The 24,435-nt window shown below is 34.3% G+C and overlaps 1 protein-coding gene across 7 annotated transcripts in view; it reads right to left on the minus strand.

Moving 5' to 3' along the window:
* LOC143255719 (uncharacterized) overlaps nucleotides 1-24,435 on the minus strand; it is a 106,192-nt gene that overhangs the window by 52,646 nt on the left and 29,111 nt on the right. For 4 of the 7 annotated variants that reach the window (XM_076511818.1, XM_076511817.1, XM_076511814.1 and 1 more), the window contains exons 6-15: nucleotides 23,451-23,621; nucleotides 22,894-22,965; nucleotides 20,654-20,749; nucleotides 19,249-19,347; nucleotides 16,120-16,173; nucleotides 11,060-11,113; nucleotides 6,185-6,238; nucleotides 5,665-5,724; nucleotides 5,075-5,125; nucleotides 1,368-1,421 (exon numbers count right to left, since the gene is read on the minus strand). In XM_076511818.1, coding sequence (XP_076367933.1) covers nucleotides 1,368-1,421; nucleotides 5,075-5,125; nucleotides 5,665-5,724; nucleotides 6,185-6,238; nucleotides 11,060-11,113; nucleotides 16,120-16,173; nucleotides 19,249-19,347; nucleotides 20,654-20,749; nucleotides 22,894-22,965; nucleotides 23,451-23,621 — 765 coding nt within the window. The remainder of the gene's footprint in view (nucleotides 1-1,367; nucleotides 1,422-5,074; nucleotides 5,126-5,664; nucleotides 5,725-6,184; nucleotides 6,239-11,059; nucleotides 11,114-16,119; nucleotides 16,174-19,248; nucleotides 19,348-20,653; nucleotides 20,750-22,893; nucleotides 22,966-23,450; nucleotides 23,622-24,435) is intronic. The other 3 variants (XM_076511820.1, XM_076511819.1, XM_076511816.1) reach the window with 1 other exon arrangement.

Here is a 24,435-nt window from a genome sequence, read left to right on the forward strand (position 1 = left end):
TATTGTAATACTGTCTCTGCCTTTAAGTTACCGAGAGAGCATAGTTTGAATTGTTAAAACAGTGGCTCTCAAACATTTTTCACTGACAACACCCCAATCCACATACCTTGACTTGCACGATACCTAACTTAATGAAACTCGCTCGACACACGGTTCAGAAACTATTGTGGTAAAAGAAAAGAAGTATTGGTGGTTCACCGTCTTTGTTCACCAACAATAGTTTGATTAGGTATGTTGGTCAAAATTATAGTGAACAGCGAAATTTCTTTTTCTTTTCTTTTTTAATTAAGTAGTAAAGACGGTTGTACGTAAGTAAACCTTTATCCAAAATCCTTGGAGTATACTTTAAAATGAGCTCGAAAAATTTTGGATCCTGCAAACTTTGAGTAGCTTTGAGCCGGAAGAGGTTTATTTTGGACAGAGATGTTTTGGCATGCGACAGATTTAGTGTCTGCCTGTTTTTTGTAGTTAAAACTCCACACAGCCAAAATATTGGTTCTTTATTTTATGGAATCTGGTAATACCCTAAAGAAAGTGGCTGACAAGTATACTGCACTACTGTATATCATTTTAAAAAAATTTTTAGAAACACTTAAAAAAAAAAAGAGTTCCAACTATAGTTACTTAAAACATGTCTTTTTATGTAGTCTCGCGTTTTATAAAACGTGTAACTGTTTTCATTATACATATTTTATTATATATTTATATTTCCATCAAAAAGCACGTGGTAAAAATAAAAATAAATAGAAATAACTTTTCGGCAAACCAATAAGTAAAGAACTAAAGAGTGTAAGTAGAAAATATTATGGAGAACAACAAAAAATAATAGTCGCAGACCATAATAGTTAGTAATTTTTAAAGAAACTAACGAAGGAAATGCAATCTACTTATTTTATGGCCCAGTATGGGCAGGTGGTTAGGGGCGTTAGACTAGTAATCTGAAGATCTTGGGTTCGAATACCTGTCATACCAAACATGCTTGCTCTTAAAGCCGTGAGTGCATTATAACGTACGGTCAATCCCATTATTAATTGATAAAAATGTAGCCCAAGAGTTGGCGATGGGTTGTTTTGACTAGCTGCGTTCTCTCTAGTCTTATACTACTAAATTAGGGACAGCTAGTGCAGATAGCTCTCGAGCAGCTTTGCGCGAAATTCAGAAAACAAACTTATTTGATTACGTAATTTATTTTTGAGGTACGCCACTTTAACTACAAATGGGGGTGACGAATTTACAGCTCTAACTGACATATAAAAATGTTTGGTAGAATTTTCATAATTTAAAATACTGCTATACTTTAGTAATTCAGAATGTTCAAAATCCATAGTGGTGATTAGAAATTAAGGTTTTGAAATCAACGGCTTTACCTTTTCTCCAGGAATACCTGCTGGACCTCTTTTTCCCGGTAAACCAGTCTCTCCCTAAAAATATTCAAAAGAAAGTTAATTTTCTGAAATAAATAAATATATATTTTTATTAGGGTATATACCATATTACTTTTGAATTTAAGATGCACTTTTTCCACATTTTTCCGAACTGAAAATTACGGTGCGTCTTAAATTCGAGGTATTATTTTCACTTTTCGAAAGTCTCGAAAACATCATTTTTATCAAACAACAAAGACATTCGAAAAACATTCTGCATTAACAAATAGCTTGGACTATATTTTAAAAGAACTTAGCTTAGAAAGACTTAAAAAAAAAAAGCGTACAAAACGTTAAATTTGCCTATGTCAGAGGCCTGGCATGGCCAAGCGCGTAAGGCGTGCGACTCGTAATCCGAGGGTCGCGGGTTTGTGCCCGCGTCGCGCAAAACATGCTCGCCCTCCCAGCCGTGGGGTGTATAATGTGACGGTCAATCCCACTATTCGTTGGTAAAAAAGTAGCCCAAGAGTTGGCGGTGGGTGGTGATGACCAGCTGCCTTCCCTCTAGTCTTACACTGCAAAATTAGTGATGGCTAGCACAGATAGCCCTCGTGTAGCTTTGTGCGAAATTCCAAAACAACAAAAACAATGCCTATGTCAGCGCCTCTAGCGGTAAAGTTGGATATAACGGTCCTCAGTCTTCGTCCGACTTTACTGTTGTTCAGATGTTATCTTATTGTGTTTTTTACCCATAGAAAAGCGTTTAACGTACGATGCCGAATCCAAAAGAAAAGTTATTTTGTGAACCAAACAAACTGGAAATCGTGCAGCCAACAGAAAGTATACAGTGAGTGAAGCAAATGTAACGAGAGAAGTCTTAATTTTAAAAGAAAATGCAAAAAAAAACAGTGGTATTTATTTCAAGGCTAGTCGTAGCTGGTGTAAGAAATTTATGAAAAGAAAAAGGTTTATCATTACGGCAAAGGACAACAATTAGTTAAAAACTGCCGTCAGATTTCGAAGATGCGGAAGATGGAACGCAAGATGACATTCTTTGAGACAATAGTGAATCGAACGATGAAGATGCTTCAACTTCAGAATATAACAGTGACTCAGAAGAAACATCAAAGTAACATTCTGATTAAATAAAGAAAGCAGGAAGAAACATTACTGTGATGAAAATTTTAAAATTTCTGTATATTTTATATATTTTATTATATTTCATTTTAAAAACATCAACATTATTGATTCATTAATAAACTCTTTTAAAATATATCTATTCCTTTCTAATTATCATCCTTTTTAAATCCCTTTTTAAAAGTAGGATGCGTCTTAAATTTGAAGTAACACGGTATTATGGCAATGTTATAAGTTTCAAATCTATCGTATTTTATTGTAAGATACTGCCAAATATTGGTTAAAGTTTCCGATAATAGTTTAATAGGTTATGAGTCTTACTGAAAAGATTATTCAAACACTGCTGCATTATCTTCATTTGTAAAATTTATTCATCACTGCAGTGTCTTTATCCAGAAGACTGTTTGAACGAAATTACAGTGTCTTTATTTGTAATGTTTATTTACACTACAATAAAGTGTTTATTTAGATTATTCAAATACAGCTACTGTGTGTATACATATATATAATATGAATTGAATACTGCTACATTGTTTTTACTTGTAAGATTACCTAAGCGTATGCCCCCATTGGCACAGCGGTTCGTCAGTGTACTCACACCGCTAAAATCCGGGTTTCGATACCTGTGGTGGACAAACCTCAGATAGCCCATTGTATAGCTTTATGCTTCATTATAAACACACCTACGTTGTCTCTTTTTTTTAAGTATTAAATTATTGTTAAAGCGTCTTTATTTGGAAGGTTACTTAAACAGTGCTACGGTTTTTATTTAGAATATTATCTAAACACTTTTAGAATGTTTTCAGTCGGTCAATCAGTGGCAAATATACGGACTTATAACGCCAAACTCAGAAGTTCGATTCTAAGTAATGGACAGAGTTTACCCTAAAATAAGCAATAACTTTATTTAGAAGTTTATGTAAACAACGCTATATATTGTACTTGTTTTGAAGGTAAGTTGTGTAATATTACTTTTGTTTTTCCTCCCTCGGTATCACAGCGGTACGTCTGCGAACATACAACGTTAGAATCCATGTTTCGATACCCGTGGCGAGCAGAGCACATACTATGTATCTTTGTGCTTAAGTTACAATAAACAAACTTTTGTTTTTAATTTTCATCGAATAAAATATAACAAATATTACAATGCAAAAGTGTTAGGACAGAGTAAAAATTGGATTTCAGGCCATTTTCAAAGAATAATGGAAGATAAATCACAGATGAAACATTAAAACTTTATTAATCTTCATATTTAGTTCAACAGAGACTCAGTGGAAGTACTTGAGTTCAGCAAACAATTAATATTTTGTGTGTCACCCTTTTGCCCAAATAACTACAAACTACAAACAGTCTTTCAGGCATTGTTGTAACATATTCAATCAAAGTATTTTTTTATAATTTTACTTCAAACGTCTCTAAAATACTCCCATAAAGTTTCTTTGGAAGTAACTTCTGATTTGTCAAATTTTTAATCTGTCAAATCCAGATTTGCTGAACTGGATCTCTGTGGAGGTCAATGCATCATTTAAATGACTCACCAGCTTCTTTCTTAGTTAAGTAATTTTTGCGTAGCTTGGATGAGTGTTTGAGGTAATTATCTTCTTGGTAGTAAAATCTTTTATATTGATACTATAACAGATCATTTATCATTTTTTATCAGTTTTTATCATTAGGTACATGGTCGTTTATCTCATACTTGAAATCAGTGGCTGTCTTCCTTCTGTCCCTAAGGATGCATAAACGAAGATACTTAACATCAGTATCAGTGAATTTAGGTGTTCTGCTTCTTTTTTTACTATTTTCAAATCTACCTGTCTCAGTGTCTCGATCTCGGGTGTACTTGACAGTGTTTGGGGAGCATTTCAAGTTATATCAAGTTGTCGGAGAGTCCAACCAGCATCATACAGAGTTATTATGCGAACTGTCTGCTCTACTGACAATTTTTGTCACGGCTTTTTGGGCCGTGGCATGGAAACAAAACTTAATATATGGTGTTGAAAACTATTTTTGTCAAGGCTTATTTGTGTAGTGCTATTAAATTGATTTCTTCCAGCATGTACCAGACCCAATTGCTAGCTCCTTCTTGGCTTATTTTCGTATAGTTAAGACACTGCATGAGGTACTATGACAATTATTCCAGACACTAACTTGATCAATCTGTTTATTCAAGTAGAACCCTTATTACATGTCTTTATTAAAAGTATATAGGAATTCTAAGAAATGACAAGTATTCTCACCCTGGCTCATTCAGTTGTTAAGAGGGATAAATGAAACATTGCCATAATGTTGAAATTTACATTATTTAATGGCATGGAATAATTAGCCCCATAAAATGAAAAGAATGTAAAAATATTATCTTCTACTAACAGTTTTGCCCTGTATTTTACGTGAAAAAAAGTTTTAAATTAATATAAACTAACAGAATGTTAATGAAATGTCAATACTGTGGGAACTGAATTTTGGAATTATGTCTTAATGATTTAGTCTATTGTGTATGCTGTACGTTTTACAATTACTGTCTTTCATTCAACCATCGAGACACTAGTATATATAAATAAACATTTTTGGCTTGCCTTTTGTCCTTGAGGTCCAGAAGTTCCTACTTGCCCAATAAGTCCATCTAACTGCGATGTGAGGACAAAGCACACAAGTTTAGGAAATTACAGATTAGTTTAAAAAATTCCAACTGTGACTAATTTTTTTTAAATCTTAAAAACAAGAATTTTCACAACTGTAAAGAATTTTTACCAGAAAAATGTGCTTAGTTGAACTTCTTGTTGGACATACCTACAACACTTTCTAATTACCGGAACTTACAAAATGTACTCAAGTTTTTAATCAGCATCCGAGATAATTATTTTGGTAGAATTAACCTAAAGATATCTTCCAAATCCAGTTCCAAGAAATCTAATTTACTAACCACGTTTAAATCAGAGTTAATAATTTGATGAAAGTAAATACATTATTACATTTTTGTATGTTTTATTAAAGAATCGTGGTTAGAGTGCAGGCTTCTAACCGTAGATTGTAGCCCTAGAATTGTTGATTTTGATTGTAGCATCACTTAAATGTTAGTAATTAAAACCTGCCTCATTTTCGATTTTAAAAGAATCTAATCTAGAATAAGTTGCTCTGAAATTCAAAAATTAGTTTTATTTCTTACTGCTATATCACTTCCGATTTTTCCTGGTGATCCTGGAGGACCAGTAGCTCCTGGATTACCCTATGAAAATAGGATATGAATTTAATGTGATAATAAACAATCTAATTTGTTGAATAATTGAAGTCAAAGTAACACCCGAAATAAACAGATGGTAGTTAGTTACTCAGTCATCTAACACAAAGTAGATAATTAATAAGTAAACAGGTGTTTATTTCCAGTGTTGTAGCGCAAGTTTGACTTCAGCAATTACAGGAAATTAAATTCACCCATTAACTACAGAAAGATTAACAATGAAATCAGAGAATAAATAAAATAACAACAATATCTAAAAATACAAAAAGGAACAAAACACAATATTGTAGTTAATAAGAAAATTTTATTTTTCAACTACACTTATTTCAGTAGCATAATATATACAAGCGTCAAATTTAAACACGGTTAACACAGTCTATTTTTAACCAAAACAAAATATAATTTTCGTTATTTCGGTATTTATAGATGAATAACTATTGCCTCTTACCGGAGGACCACGAAGTCCAGGTGGGCCACTTTCTCCTTTTACACCTTTCACTCCCTGTATGATGATAAGAAATATAAAATTATTTTCATTGTTTATGTTATTTTGTAACTTATGTGTGTGTGTGTGTGTGCGCACGCGCATATTTTCATATGCCAAGTCTAAACTGGTATTTATAATTCAATTAAGCTCTTATTTTTAAAAATAATGAACTCTCTGATAAGTATATTATGACAGGAAATATTGTGTATATATATATATATACAATGAAACTATTGGTTATTTATGTACAATACTGGAAAAACATTTTTATTACATGGTGTGACCCAACTTCGCGAAATGTGCATGTAGATTTCCCCTCTGTTTCCCGTCACGAAGAACTTTATTTTTCTCCATTCGAATGTACAGAAAAATTTGGCAGCTGAATTTGCTGCGCATAGTAGAGCAAAATAACGGTGAAGAGATCACACGGAGATTCGACTTCACGTAGTTATAAAGTGATGAATAGCGTCAGAAACAGTTCTGTATTATCAGTTTTTCAAGTATCTACCGAGTATTCAAGCGAGAAACTGTTGTTTGTGGGCAGAAATTTAGAAAAAATTGGAAAAATGTTCTCGAAGTGGTGCTGTTTGTTTACAATACGCAAGGTGCGTATATGTCGTCATGAATACTTCACACGCCAATGTAACTTTTTTTTTCGTGAATTACAGAGTTAGAAAGCGATAAATAGCGTCAAAGACAATTTTGTATTATCTATGACGTCATGTGACGTCATTTCCAGTTCTTTGGTGGTGCTTTTTGAGATTCGAGAAAAGATTGAATTTTACATTATACTGAGTACGAGTTTCTCAAAACAATTAACCTATTTATTCACATTGATTTAGTTTGTAGATGTATATAGCAGTTTGTAGTTTCGTTTTATATCGTACAAAATACATTATCAGTGTCATTGTTGATGAAAGGTTAATTTATCTAAATGTGTGAAAATGTTTGGTTTGAATTTCGTGCAAAGCTACACGAGGGCTATCTGCGATAGCCGTCCCTAAGTTTACAGTGTAAGATGAGAGGAAAGGCAGCTAGTCATCACCATACACCGCCAACTCTCGGGCTACTCTTTTACCAACGAATAGTGGGATTGACTGTCAGATTATAATACTCCCACGGTTGAAAGGGCGAACATGTTTGGTGTGACGGGGATTCGAACCCGCGACCATCAGATTACGAGTCGAACCCCTTAACCCAACTGGCCATATCGGGCCTGTATGGCAAGATATCGGTGTCGTTGTGGTTGAAACATTATAGTTGGTGATTACAAAATACATGATGTGTCATTGTTGGTGATTACAAAATACATGATGTGTCATCGTTGGTGAAACATTAAGGTTATTTACCTACATGTATGGCAGGATGGGAGGGAAATTGCTGGTTGCAAGCCCGGATAATGGCATGAATATATTAACATGAAGGATGAGCAACTCCCTGCCTGCCACTCAACTCAAATCACTGTTAAGTAACATAATGTGAAAGGTAAAATAAACAATGTAAAATAATTATCATTTTAAAGATTCTTTACTTCATTTATTGTATTTATATTGTCTGCATTTATATTTGATTTATTATACCTTTCCAACTGATACCTTTCCTTGAGAAAAATCGTATTCTGGAAAACAATATTTTTCAGGACTTTAAAAAAAGAAAACAAACAGTGAACACCACCAAATGAATGGTGTACGACAAGGTAAGTGTTACCATTAACTAGCACATTACCTATACACGTTGATCACCAATAGCTAAGTAAATGTCTTTTGTCTTTGGCATGTTTTTGTCTTTGAACAAGAAATGACTATACAATGCTACATGTCTTTCAGAGTCACCATGTACTGTTATCACTACTGGCACCACGGGTAATCGGCCAGTGTATACTAACTTCAGCCAGCATGCTGAATTTATTTTCGATTTTTCTAGTTCGCTTGTTGGTTAAGAAATGCAATTTATTTCGCAATGTTTATGACTACTAAAATTTAAAGAGCATGAAGTACTGCTAGAATCTATAGTTTACGAAAGATGAAATGGGAATCCATAACACGATCGCTCTGTTCTGAGGTTGAGTTAACCTGCGCTACTCTGGTGAATATTCTTCAAAGAACTAGATTTATCTGTTGAGACCCACACCCCACCTTCTCTATTTTAAAATTAAAACCACCAAGGTTTCTGTTGTGAAAATGTTATTGAAAGATGTTTAACCTAATGGAACCTTGAAATTATCCTTCAATGAGTAATAAAGGGATTGAAAGTTTCCCATAAGATTTGTGTGGTGAGCAGACACCCACTCACCCACAGAAGCGGTTTTGATAACAGATTTATTTAATTCATAAAAAGCAATAAAATCAGAAAAAAAAAACATATTGTTAAGAGATACTTTACAGGCATGTGTGTCTTCTTATAGTAAAGCCACCTAGGGCTGTCTACTGAGTTCAGCGAGGGGAATCGAACCCCTGATTTTAGCGTTGTAAATCCGTAGATTTATTGCTGTACCAGCGGGTGGCATCTTTTCAGGACGACAGAAGTATATATAAAGAATATCAAGCTGACAGAAATTTTGGCAAGAGTGAGAGAGATAGTGGGTTTTGAGTGAAAAGATATTTCTTTTCTGTCTCATAAAAAAGATTAAAATGCGGAAAAAGTTAAAAGGCTCCTCAGATAGTCTCAAAAAGCGTACTACACGTTTGTCAAAACCCCTTCCCCTTGTACCTCTTTTGTATGTTTTTTTAAAAAACACAACAACATCCCTTTGATCATATGTACTTTATGGATAGCCCCTTTCCCAGATTCTTATTTCATGTTCCGAGATCTTTATTTGAAGTTTAACCTAAAAAGCCATTATTTCCAGGATGTCATTTGAATTTAAAGTATACACTGCTGGCCAAAATCTTAAGGCCAATGAGCATAAAGAAAAATATGCATTTTGCGTTGTTAGACTCAACCACTTATTTGAGTAGAGCTTCGAAAGATGAAAATAAGAAAAGGGATAATAAAAATAAAAAACTTTTTTAGTATTTAATAGGGAAAATGTGAACACTATGAAATTATCGTAAATACTAGCTGGTCAAAAGTTTAAGACCATACCAAAAAGAAGTTCTAAACAGGGTAGGAAATGCCCAACAAGAGGTCTCAGTAATGAGTTGCACGGCTGTCATTGAGAATAACTTCAAACATTCGCTTTGGCATGGTCGATATAAGCGTTTGCAGAAGGCTGGCTAGAATGTTATTCCAAGTGGTGAAGATGGCTTCACTGTTTGGAATCGAAAGATGAAAATAAAAAAAGGGAAAATAAAAATTAAGAAACCTTTTTAGCATTTAATAGGGAAAATGTGAACACTGAGGAATTATTCTAAATACTAGCTGGTCAAAAGTTCAAGACTATACTGAAACGAAGCGTTAATCGGTACACACGTAACGAAATTTAGTCATTTGTGTTCAAGCATTAGCGTTGTCGACATCTCCCACTGACATCTTCTGTGTTACATTGGGTAAAAACATGGCAAAGGCTAAAAAGTTGACAGAGTTTGAACGTGGCAGAATTGTCGAGCTGCAAAAGCAAGGTTTCTCTCAACGTGCCATCGCTGGTGAGATTGGACGAATAAAACTGCTGTTGCAAATTTCTTAAAAGACCTTGAGATATATGGAACGAGAATTTCAAGCGGTCGGCCCAAGAAAATTTCGTTGGAGTTGGGCAAAAGGATTCGACGGGTTGTCCGGCAAGATACCAGCCGATCGTCAAACCAGATTAAGGCCCTTACAGACGCAGAATGTAGCTCAAGAACAATAAGACAGCATCTACGAGAGCAAGGCTTCAAAGGCCACGCCTCCTTCCACACCACGAAATAGCTCGGTTAAACTTTTCTGAGAAGCACCAAACATGGGACGTAGAAAAGTGGAAGAAGATTTTGTTCTTTGATGAGAAAAAATTTAACCTGGATAATCCAGATGGCTTCCAACGTTACTGACACGATAAGAATATCCCACCGGAAACATTTTCTACACGACACAGTGGAGAAAGTTCTATCGTGATTTGAGGCGCTTTCTCCTTCCATGGAACAATGGAGCTTTAGGTTATACTGGGGCGTCAAACAGCAGCTAGGTACATCGGCATGTTGGAGAGAGCATCCTTATTGACTGAAGGCCTTCGCTCGTGTGGAAGTGACTGGATCTTTCAGCAGGACAACGCTGCAATCCACAATGCCAGCAGAACAATAAACTTTTTCATGGCGAATAACGTGATTCTTTTGCACCATCTAGCGTGTTCGCCCGAACTGAACCCCATTGAAAATGTTTGGGGGTGGATGGAAAGGGAAGTCTATAGAAATGGACGTCAATTCCAAACAGTGCATGATCTTCGTGAAGCCATCTTCACCACTTGGAATAACATTCCAGCCAGCCTTCTGCAAACGCTTATATCTACCATGCCAAAGCGAATGTTTGAAGCTCTACTCAAATAAATGGTTGAGTCTAACAACGCAAAATGCATATTTTTGCTTTATGTTCATTGGCCTTAAGATGTACCTAATAAAGGGGGAAAAATATATAAAATTATTGTATGTTAGGAGTTCTCTATAGTGACGAGTATTCATTAATTCGAACTACTTACTAAAAGTTAACAAAACTTGTTTGCTGTTTAAAGTTACCCAACCTAAGTAACGGTTAATGAAATTTTATGCTAGCTAAAGACTGTTGTTTTTATTCACTGTGTTGATAAAAGTAACGAAAGGTTAATTTTTTTTATTAACCGGCGTTTATTGTACATCTGATACATTCAAAAAGGCTCCGTTGTGAGTTGTAGAATTATCTACACAACGTAGATGAATTGAAGTAACTTACATGAGATCCAGGATTTCCAGGATTTCCTTCTTCACCCTTCTGTCCCTGCAATCCCTGAAGTACACGTGAATCATGGATAAATATAAATGTAAGAGTAGACTTACGATATTAGTAACAGTAATCAACAGATAGATAAATGTAACATTATGAATACTCTAATTCAACTCTTACTTCATCTCAATTATTAGAAGATAAAGAGATTTCAGAAATAGTCACAACACTAGTTTTAATCAGAAATTTATGTCACTTACAATAATAATAACAACTTTATTATAATGTCCATATTCCAACTCGAAGAAAGAATGTAACTTTTCTGAGAAAATGAGAAATAATAATGTACAGTCATCAACCAAATTTCAACATTTTACGACAAGTCCTGTTAATAGTTTACATAGAACGTTACCTACAAAAAATAAAAGATGAAAACAATAACAGAATTTCTTTTTTCTTTTTTGTGTGTTTGTTTCCTATGTTTGCACAAAGCTAAACTAGCTATCTCTAATTTTGAACTGATAGATCAAATGGGAGGCAGCTTTGGTACTGCTCTAATATGAAAGTGAGATTGCACCGTCACTCTTATAACATACCCACAGCTAAAAAGCACTAGATTTTACATAACCATGAACTCTCAGTTCCTCAGTCCAGCATGCTAGCCATTAGTCTACTTCCAGCTAATTATTGTTGATAAAAACAAGGTAGTTTATTTGAATTTCAAGCACATCCATTCGAGAGTTATCTGCGCTAGCCGTTCCTAATTCATCAGTGATCGACTAAAGTGATAGCTGCTGGTCAACATCTCTCATTGCCAAATTTTGAAGTTTTTTATCTGTGAATAGTGGGATTCACCATCACATTATTCGGTCCCCACAGCTGAAATGTTGAGCATGCCCAATGACATGTATTTGAACCCGTGACCTGCTGATTGCGAGTCAAGCGCCTTAGTCTCCAGGCTATGCCAGGGCTATAACACAAAACACACATTCAACTAAAAGTCCACTTAAGTTTAAGACTTCCCATAAAATCCTAATCACTTATAATACTGGTTTACACTACAATATAGCCACTCCTTATTTGTTGTTGATCTCGTTTTATGATGCCTTTTAAGATGTCTCCCAACGAATCAGCTGTAATCAGTGATGTTAAGAAAACCCATTTGTAGAGAAAAATATAAATGTAAAAACGGCTGTAAGTTTACGGACTAACTACAGTGAAATCAGACTTCGATTCCACATGGTGGAAATAGTCCAGGTAGCATACTACGTAGGTTTACGCTTAAACGAACAAAATTTATTTCATAAAATATGGCAAGGAATATTCATCTCCTTCTTTTCATTCGCAGGTAAACTACAGGTTTTTATGCAAAACTCATTCTACAACTTCAAACTTTTCACATCTACAAGCATCTACTGTAGTACCTATTAATGTTATTATAACATAGGTCAACACCCGAACTTTCCATTTACAAATGTAATATCATAGTTGGATTCCATCAATTATGGAAAAAAATATGAATATTAGATTCTCAAGACGACTTCTCGCTGACATGAAGGAGCGCATCTCAAGTTCTGAACTTATTCTTCAAGTGACTATATGCTGAGAACCATTAATTTTCATCCATTCCACAAATGTATCACATCTTGCATCTTATTGAAAACGCAGAGCATCGCCGAGACAATGTATACAAACAGGAGAAAGGACGAGTTAGTAAAGCGCTAGGTGATGCTGTGAACCTAATTCAAGTTTTACCTAAACCTCAAAATTTTTAGCTTATCTTCTCACAGTATTGTTGCTCTCCACTCATTACGAACTACAAAAACATAGCAGGCTTAAAACACCGATTCTTAGCCCTTTGGTTAGCTTTATACAAGAAAGTTAGTTCATTGTGTTATGCACAAGTTTGAGCCTGTCTGGAGTCTTACCGTTTTTTTTTGTTTTTTTTCTTCTGACGAACATCGTGAGAACCTTCAAACGCTTCTATGAGATCCTAACAGTGTGTTCTTTGAATTATTAGTAAACGTTACCGCTAGAAGCATTAATGTTCATTTCCTGCTTTCATAATGTTGACCTTTTTTGTTTATTTGTTGTCAAACACGAAGACTCACGATAGGTTATCAGTACTATGCCTACTGCGAATTTCAAACTCTTAACATTAATGTTACGCTTCTCAACCTTAGCTCTACACCACTAAAGAACAGGACATTTCTCTTTTGTTTGTTTTTGAATTTCGCGCAAAGCTACACAAGGGCTATCTGCTCTAGCCGTCCGTAATTTAGCATGTAAGACTGGAGGGAAGGCAGCTAGTCATCACCGCCCACCGTCAACTCTTGGGCTACTCTTTTACCAACGAAGAGTGGGATTGACCGTCACATAATAACGCCCCCCCCGACTGAAAGGGCGAGCATGTTTGGTGCGACGGGAATTCGAACCCGCGACCCTCAGATTAGGACATTTCTCTAACCTCGATTTGTTTTGTGCAAAGTGAGTTGCAATTAAAAAGAGAAAAAAATATATCCTTATGCTAAAACTTTGATATTTCTTATATTTCTCCACATTCCACAGAAAATTGTTGTTGTTTGTTATTAAGTATAAAGCTATACACAGGGCTATCTGTGCACTGCCCACCATGGGTATCGAAACCCGCTTTCTAGCAATATAACGTACCGCTGTGCCACTGCGGGATCCCCAGAAAAAATCTTTGAAACTGAATATCTTTAAATCAGAACTGCTCTTTTCAAACCCCCCGAAAACTGAGAATTCTGTGTCAGCAAAAACAAATTGGATAGCATGACAAAACGATGCTATATTCAAAAAGTTTTGTCACTAAATTAAAACATAAGCTGCTCAAAGGACATTTTGTCCGAAGCCCTCTACAAACAAGATAGAATCCTCAATAGCTGCTGCACTTGAATTTCTTTTAGGCATTTATTCCCTTTTTATTATTTTGAGCGTCAACGATACCAAACGTGTGACGTGCGTATACCAGATTCGATTTTACGACTTCTCAAGACTTCTAACAGCCTACCTTCAAATTGAAATTCTTTTAGGCAGAATTAGAATAAATTGATCTATGAGACCTTGGAAGTGGTCAAATACATCACCCAAATCGGTCAAGTGATGACGGAGCTATGAGCTAAAAGTTTGTACTTGAAACTAAGAAGAAACAAACCCAAAGCCGTTCTATGAGCCGCTCAGTTGCGGCTAAAACTAGTTTCTAATTCGTTTCTCTTGATTTAGCACAAAGCTACACAATAGGTTGCTTTTGGTCTCTCCACCTCGAGTAATCGAATCCTACATTTAAGAGTTGTATTTCAGTAAACTTACTGTTGGCGCACTGGGGAACATTTTAAACATCAAGACATGTGCCGGTTTAAGTAAACGCTGGACTCTATGTAGTATAAATACAGTCAGACCTAGAACACCATTTGAAACTGATAGACATTTAGGTTGAAACTAAAGCAACGTATAGATATGTTTATACTATTTCTGGTTATTTCATTAATGAAATAAACAAAAGCATAACTTGACATAAATTTTAACCAATTTTGTCCTGACCAACTTTCAACATAATAAATTGTAACAAAATTATAACTTAAGAACGTGATCTCGATACAAATCATTAGTACAACACTATTATAAGTTATGACATAACACTATGTATCTCAGAACGGATGGGCCCACCAGTGGCTTAGCGGTATGTCTGCGGACTTACAACGCTAAAAACCGGGTTTCGATACACGTGGTGGGAAGAACACATATAACCCATTGTGTAGCTTTGTGCTTAATTCAAAACAACAACAACAGAACGGATGGTATGAATATTAACACTTTTAATGATAAGCAGAGAATGAAGTTTCGACATTCTTAACAGGTAATAACCTAGGAAGGTCGAAACGTTGTTCTCTACTTATCAATAAAGGTGTTAATATCCATACCAGCCGTTATGAGATACATTTTTATTTCAAGTGGGTTTCTCGTCATCAAGGATATAACTCTACGTTATATGATGTAATGTACTCACAAATTACAACAAACACATCCAAAGCCTAAACTTACAAAATATTGGAGTCACCGATTTTAACTAGTTGTGCGTGATCTGTCAGTCAGCCAGTAAAAACTAAAATGATGTCACATAAAGGGCGCTTAACGTTAGCAAAACGTGCGCATGCCATGAATCACGAGAAGAATTATATACTCTGTAGGTTATAGCTCAATATAAAATATGGGCTACAAAAGCAAGAAATAAAACGCACTCAAATCTTAAATTTACTAAACACCTTTCAATATTAGTTTTTTTTATCAAACACAAAGCTACACTCTGGGATATAGATGTTGCGTCCACCATATGTCTTGAAACCTTCTTATCATTGTAAGCCTTCGGTCTTCTCTCTGGCATTTGGCGATGATAACAATTTCAACAGAATTATATCTTTCATGACAATTGTTTAAAAAATCTCATCTAGCTGCTTCAAATTCGGCCAAATTAACTTGTTGTTTTGAATTGAGCACAAACCTACAAAATGGGCTATCTGTGCTCTGCCCACCACGGGTATCGTAACCCCGTTTTACGAATTCCGCAGACTGCCACTGGGGAAGCACAAGTTAACTAACAGTTGCAAGTAATGTATATATTATTAATGCTGGTACATATATACCGGCATTAATAACAATATCTAAAGTTGATAAAAGTGCACAAAACTACTCATAACTCAAAACTAATAAGCTAAGTTAGGTTATGCTATAGATGCATAAAACTATTCATAAGCTCCAAACTAACAGAGACACGCCAGACTGTGCCAGAGGTGCACAAAACTGGAAAATGGATAAAGCCAAGTTATGTTGTTTTACTTTATTGGAGAACCCACACCGCACGAAATCCTTTAATGTAAGATTAACTAACATACACTAGAATGCTCATTCATACTTCAGATTGTACATTCTGCCAGCCCGTGATATATGAAAAGGATCTGTTTTTCATTCACGAAATTACTTACATAACGTCAATCTGAATTAAACTAAAAAAGACAATATATTTAGGCTTAATAAGGAGGATCAACGCTTACTGATTTTCCCTCTGGCCCAACAGGTCCACGTGGTCCAATTATTCCAGGAGGTCCCTGAAATTATAAACAACAAAAAATAATAATGTTAGCTAACAACACTTTAAAATAAATTTATACTGTTTCAGATTTGAAATGAAAGTAACTCCAGAATAAAAAAATAACCGGATGTATTTTTTATGAAAGGAAGCCAAAAGCCGCCTGGAAGGATCACCAATTTTAAACATTTGCACCAATATACAGTAGTGTGTTTTCTGTCAGTCAGTCAATGGACACTAAAAATGACGTCACATAAAGGGCTCTTAATGTTACAATTTGCACTGTCATGATGTCGGTAAAACGTGAGCGTGCTACGAAAAGAATTATATACTCTGTAGATTATAACACAGCATGACATATGAGCTACAAACGCAATAAATAAAAATATTTGTTGCTCTTAACTTTGGTTTCATCTACTCTTAAAACAGAACATTTCGGGGAACCTGTGGAAGTACATCTATTATTTTAACACATACACGCTATTTGTTTGTTGTATAACCAATATTTTTGAACTTACATTGTTTGAGTACTTTCAACTTATATTTTTAAATACAAATGTAATTTAAAATAATATAAATATTAATATTTTCTACATCTCTTTAAGAGTGTTTATCAAATACTGTATCTATAAGTTACTCGTTATGATTTAAAATTCACATCAGCAATCCAGTTTACCTTCCATGAAGAAGAATTCTGTCGAATAACATTCAGTGAAGTGAACCTTGAAGAGTACACAGTATAGGAATGGTATAGCGGCATGGCAAAGGTTGTTTTGTTTTTTGAATTTCGCGCAAAGCTTCACGAGGGCTAACTGAGCTGTTTGCAATGTAAGACTGGAGGGAAGGCAGCTAATCATCACCACCCACTGCCAACTCTTGGGCTACACTTTTACCAACGAATAATGGGATTAACCATCAGATTATAACGCCCCCACGGTTGAAATGGCGATCACGTTTGGTGTGATTGGGATTCGAACCCGCGATTATGAGTCCAGTGCCTTAACCAACTGGCCATGCCAAGCACATGGCAAGAGTAAGTTTAAAAAAAAAAGCTATTTATTTGATAATGTAGAACCATGAATTTAATTTGTGTACGAAACTGAACAAACAGGCCTGGCATGGCCAGGTGGGTTAAGACGTTTGACTTGTAATCTGAGGGTCGTGGGTTCGAATCCCGGTCCCACCAAATATGCTTGCCCTTTCAGCCGTGGGATCGTTATACGTGATGGTCAATCCCACTATTCTTTGGTAAAAGAGTAGCCAAAGAGTTGGCGGTGGGTGGTGGTGACTAGCTGCCTTTCCTCTAGTCTTACATTGCTAAATTAGGGACGGCTAGCGCAGATAGCCCTCGAGTAGCTTTGCACGAAATTCAAAAAACAAACAAACCAACAAACTGAACATAACACTCTTTCTTGTCAAAAAATACACAGTTGGCGATTTAGCAACGTCAGTTTTTAAAAACAAAAACCTTTTTGATGTTATCCTTCCGCCATAGCAAGAATCACTTCATACAAAAATACAAAAAAAAACCTTCATTTTATACATAAGTTTACAGAACGATAAAAATGTTTTACACCAAAATATTTAGGTAATGAATTGTTACTAATTAATTACCTAGCGATTGAAAGGGGATTTACACCAACATCTAGAACACAAACGTTTAGTAAATTTAGTAATAAATGAATGTTAGTTAAAAAAAACATTATGTGAAAATCTCTTAATGAGACAAATAAAAGAGAAACCTTTTCTTTACTATATATTTTATGATTAACAAGTAAATTATTTAATATTTTAGAGAAACAACAAAACGTTTGTTCGATCTCTAAACCATGGAATGAGATAAGGAAATGTTAGGAAATACTAGAGGTAAAATAGGGTTAAAAACAAAGCTGAGATTTATAAAATAGAATGTGAATATGGTAGTATTTATATTGGTTAAACGAAAAGGGTCTTAATGTACAGATTACAAGAAAATGAAGGCTACGTAAGGATGTGTTATTTTATTGTATCAACGCTACATTCGGCTCTCTACTGACTCCACCGAGGGGAATCGAATAATCGAATCCATGATTTTAACGTTATGAATCCGTAGACATGCAACTGTACCAGCGGGGTACAGGTATATGAGGCACAATAATATATAAAACTGAATTATAGCAGGGTACTTACGAACTGTACACCACAAATTATATAGGACAAAACTACAATCTTAGATCAACGGCATAATGTCACTGATTTAAATATCCAAAAAACATTGGGTATATTTTTTAAAAACAACAACAAAAAACATTAACTTCATGTGAAGGGTCATCAAGTCACTTAAATGATATATGGCGTGACATACTGTAAACGTTCACAAGTCATTATGTAAATAACTCTGTAACTTAATACTTTATGACATGCAGAAAGTGTAAACTTTCTTGTAAATACCTCTTGAAGATGGTATAAAAGTACGTCGAAACATATCACATGTCGAGTGTGTTTGAGTGTAAGATGGTGACGGCGTTACTAAACTTTTAATTGTGTAAATATAAAGCGTTGCTTTTCTTATATATTCGGTTTTAAACATTACTTAAAGCGGAATATTTACAATTTAATACTTCAGATGTTATCAAATGAAAAAATAAATCGTAAGTACAGTTATACAGTTATAATATCTAAATGTTCAACTCTTACTTTCATAAATTATTGATTAAAGTACATTTCAATAGTGGCATTAAAACCATATTTAAAATATTTATTATATAAGCTTTGAATAAACTATCTTTCTCGAGGGAAAACACGTACATCGTTTATCATTTAAAAATAAACTAAAGAAACGTACAAAAATACGAGTGTATAAATTTGGCAACTAAGCACTGGGATATTACAAAAATATTTCAAAGTGTTTTCACAGTTTTATATAGCGTTGGCACGTTTCCCGTGTTCCGACTTTCTGGGTGTACAGGAATGTCTCGAGATATGACCCAAGTTTTCTTAGCTGTAAATGCTCTAGAACAAACTAACATTACGACGATAAAAAACAATATCTCAAAGAAAGAGTCACAAATTGTAAAACGTCTTCTTATTTAATCAAGTACGTCTCATGACTTACTGTAACTCCTGAAACTCCTGGTTCACCCTTTGGCCCTGGAACACCAGGCACAGCTTCTAAACCTGGTATACCTGGTGAACCTGGAAGACCTGGCGGGCCCTGAAAAATTATTACACGGTCAGTTTGTTTACTTTTGTAATAACGGTTAACGAAATAGGTGCCAATAAAATAAATCCTTAATAATATTTTGTTTCTTAATAACATACACGTATATTATACTATTAGACCTTAACTGACTTCAATTATTAGTTCATTGGTTAGGTTCTAGTAACACATGTATCAATAAAAAGTGCAGTCCGTATTTTATCAGTTTTTTATTAAAAGCTTAGATGTCGTCAGACTTAGTGAATATATCCAAACAATTTTCACTATCTTTTTTTAATTAGTATGATTTCATTCTGAATTCGTAATATCCTAAAAGTTTCTGATAATTTATGATTTAAAGCAAATAATGCAATTTCATAATATGCCAACCACACTAAATCTGCCATATATAATTACGACAAAGTCTTTCGTCCAGTACCAAGGCTCATCAAATTGGCTGGGCGGGCCTGCCACGGCTAGGTGGTTAAGGCGCTCGACTCGTAATCCGAAGGTCGCGGGTTCGAATCCCCGTCGCACCAAACATACTCGCCTTTTCAGCCGTGGGAGCGTTATATAGTTACGGTTAATCCCACTATTCTTTGGTAAAAGAGTAGCCAAAGAGTTGGTGGCGAATGGTGATGACTAGCTGCCTTCTCTCTAGTCTTACACTGCTAAATTAGGGACGGCTAGCACAGATAGCCCTTGTGTAGCTCTGCGCGAAATTCAAGAAACAATCGGTTGGTTGATCTAGGCGGTATTTATATCACAAATTTTCATGAACAACGACTTAATAATATGCACAAAAGTAGGTAATTGAATTGTGATTATTTCAAATTGTCATTTAAGTTATTTACAAATTACATTTTAGGGTAAAGATTGATAACGCAATAATATTTTTCTATTTTATTTCTAATATCTATTACTCTTTTTTTGTATTTATCAGTTTATTTAATTACGTTTGTTATCACTCAGGAGAATAGAGTCAGTCTTCCTGTTCCTGGAGCTGGTCAAATAACCACAGTGTCAACGATAAAAATACTGTATTATTAATTATAAGAATGTATAAGTAAAAGTTGGCAGTTTAATGGAAAGTTTTCAGAGCTCAAAGGAATATATTTTAAATCCATAATTTGCTCTTTATTTAAATTTATAACCGAAAGTATTAAGCTTTATCTTCATGTATGTAGAATATCCCACTTATTTTATCTTAATCCTCATTGTTTACTATATTGTGTCTATAATCTGTCTATATATATAACATCTAGTGTTTCATAAATATCGTATCTCAATGATTAAAACCTTGATGACAACAATAACTCACTTGAGTTCCATTTAATCCTGAAGTTCCGGATGGACACATCACACAAATATCATTCTTATTCACTGCACGTTGAAGTTTTCTAAACTTTTCAGAGGTCTGAAACGATAATTATATAAAATAATTTAATTAAACCATGTGGGATTTTGTTCACTTACGTTTCAGAAGGAAACAGAAAATACTTAACAGCATAATATTCTTTGTATTTTATGTGTGTATTCTACCAAAACACGTCAAAATAAGATATAAAACTCCAAGAGGTTTAGACCATGTAAATAATATATCATTGTTAGTGATATATTTTGTTAGGAAGTGAATGGTTTATAATAAAGGAGGATGTAGATTCATCACCATAATTTACTAAATATTTACATTTTGTGGAAAGCGTATTGCAAAAGTTGAATTATTTAATAAAGGAGTGAAAATTGTAAAACTTTCAGCTCCGTTATGGCAAAACTTTAAGAAATTCATTTTCTACTTGCAAGATGTATTAAATCAGCCAAGAAACTCTAAACGTCCGAAGCTACCATAGTGATTCAGTGAACACAACATAGCACTACTTATTGTAAGACATTAGCGGGTAAAAAAATGTAATCGCTTAAGACCATCTTTTCAGCGTCTTTAGGTTCTTAGGTGACTCTTCTTGCTTTTGTCAAAATATATTAAATTGTTCAAAATAAAAAAGCCTTGTAGAAAAAAAGAAAAAGATTACCACTTGAGTTAAAGTTCTTTGTTCCAGATGGATACCATTCAAAAGCATTTTAAAACTCACTAGGATAGCTGGAATTTTGTGTGCAACTCCGCCAGGGATATATTTTGCGAGGCTATCTTGTTAGTTACTACAGCATATTCAGGTTTTATTTGTGATTCATGTTTCTTAGTTACATATGTGTATTGACATTTAGTAACTTTGATATGTTATAGAAAACACAGCTTTAACCCTTAAGTTACCGCCTTGATTAAAGACTGATCACTGTCGGGTGGCTGCTCTTATACAATCATATTAACCAATTTTATGTCTTACAAGACTCAATGTAATGAACTGACCAATCAAGGGAAGGGTGCGAAATCGCTCATTTTGTATGTAAATCCCAGGAATTATTGAGATTAATTAGGAATGGTGACTTTCATTTCGTTAAATTTATTTAAGTGGCTCTTTTAGTGTTAAAAACTATTGAAACCAATAAACTCATGGGTCCACAAGCAGTAAGCTATGTAAGTAATTTATTAAGGCGCTAGAATAATGACATACTAAAATAGTTCAGTTACAACTTCAAATATTTCCTTTTTGCCCAATAAGGTTTTCTTTTTTTTGGTCACCAACATTTTATAGACAATGAAGCCCTTTCTGTCAGAAAAATATATGTAAAAAACTAATAGAGTTCATACAGACGACTTTAATTGATAATTTTAGGGTTAAATATTTCAAAACGTTTTCTGTTATCTCAACGTTAATATTCTTTGTTAATGAATTAAATAAATAAATCATATTCACTTCAAACATAGCATAATATTTTTGGAACAATGTAGAACCTAATGGTCCATTTCAACTGTCTCATCCTCTAAACTAAACTAAAACTCTTAATGAATGAACTAAAAACCTAAAACCAGCTATTACCATTCATATTCTCATCATGTTTTTTCTTAAACTCACTTACATCTACTGCCTCCACAACACCCGAAGGCAAGCCATTCTGAAGTTCACTCACCCTATTAGAAAAATGAAAGTGTCTCATCTAATGTATCAACACTATCAGTTCCCTTCACAATATTAAATACATCAATCATGTCCATTCAAACTCAGAACAAACTGAGATATTTCAACCTCTCCGCTTATGACAACTCTTCCATTTTAGGCACCATTCTTGTACCTAACCGTCCACTAAACCCTTTCAACAATTCAATGTCTTTCCTAAGGTAATGAACTCAAGACTGGACACAATATTCCAAATGTGGCCTAACTAGTAACCTATGCACTGTAATTATAAGCACTTTAGACTTGTATTCATGATTTCTGTAGATGCAACCGAAACTCCCATTTGCCTTACCACTATACCAACAGCACACTGCTTGGATGGCTCAAGAGACTGATCAACTATTACACCAATATAACTTACTCCAATTAAAAGAAAAAGTGTTACAAAGTCATAACATTATATATATAAGGTACACAAAAGTTCGACGTTTATTTAACAACGTTCAGTATTTTACTCAATACGATTTTAAAACATCAATAAACTTACAAGAAGCTCATTGCATTTTACCATCTCTGGCCACGAGGGATCACAGTTTATTACCATCCACTGTAGCTCTATCTAAAATAAAACGAAAATAAAAAAAAATATTACCATAATTTATTACGTTACCTATAAATTTACTTTTCACTTGACAGAAGAGATTCTCAAATATGTTTAAAAACAAAAGTTGAAGATTGGTTAGTAAAAAGCACAAAGTACTGAAGAAAGTAAGATATAATTAGTGGAAAGTACTGAGAAGGTAAGCTGTAATTATCAGAAAGTACTGAGGAGGTAAGCTGTAATTATCAGAAAGTACTGAGGAAGGCAAACTGTAATTGATAAAAGTACTGAAAAGGTATCAGCTCTAACTGTTTTTACTATAAAAACAATGTTTATATTGTTAGTAATTACTGAGTTGTAAGGAGAGCAAGTTTAAAATAGTGACTTATAACTTGAGATTATATCAAGCATGACACACATAGAAAGTCTGCCATGAACTGCCAATTCTGCAAGACAGAATTATCAGTTTATCGAGTTTTATCATGAGCAGAACGCATACTTACAGGAACACTCTTCTTTCCATTGACATATTTTGCGATGATAAGTTCTCCATTCACATCAATTAATGCAGGATAGTTGATCGGTAAGGACGACATTTCCTGACAGTCAATCATTAACTTGACAGTATCTTTAAATACACTGATCGCTATCTTATGCCACTTCTTGTCATTGATCTGTGAAGATGTGTAAAGACAACATGAGATTTCCAGCTCAACGCATGGAAAGATTATACCTAGATCTACACCTCGCAAGACTCAATTCCATGCAGTTCAAGCTAAAAGGAGTTTTTTTTTGATAAATCATAATAAATCTAACACATGACACATGATATTGAAAACTTAACTTTTAAACATACCGTGTAAAAGTCGTCCACTTTTTCTTACTGCAGTATCCTTTAATTAATCATATGGTGACTGAAGTCTAAAATAATACATCTGATACGTCCAAGAATTTAACATAAAAGTATGAGATTGAAATTAAGAACTTAAAACTTAAGTATCAGTTCATTGGCTTCAGACTGAGAGAAACCTAATCAGTAGTTCAAGACAGACTGATTACAACCACTTTAGTTAAATAATTAAAACCTTGCTTGCTGATACAGACACTGTAGTGCTAGAGATAATAATTTCTGCCTTTTTTTGTTGAGTATTTTTTGGTACGATCATTTTGATCCGTTTTTCTGTTTTGTTGAAGATTTCATGTTACTGTAGATAAGAATCTGCTTGTTTGTTGAATATTTTGGATTACTATAGATAAGAACCTTGTCTGTTTGTTGAATATCTTGGATTACTATAGATAAGAATCTTGTCTGTTTGTTGAAAATTTTGGATTACTATAGATAAGAACCTTGTCTGTTTGTTGAAGATCTTGGATTACTAAAGATAAGAGCCTTGTCTGTTTGTTGAATACTTTAAATTACTATAGATAAGAACCTTGTCTGTATGTTGAAGATTGCGTGGTACTATTGAAAAGAATCGTTGTGTTTTC

This window comes from Tachypleus tridentatus, chromosome 7, assembly GCF_004210375.1.
Source record: "Tachypleus tridentatus isolate NWPU-2018 chromosome 7, ASM421037v1, whole genome shotgun sequence".
Taxonomy (NCBI): domain Eukaryota; kingdom Metazoa; phylum Arthropoda; class Merostomata; order Xiphosura; family Limulidae; genus Tachypleus; species Tachypleus tridentatus.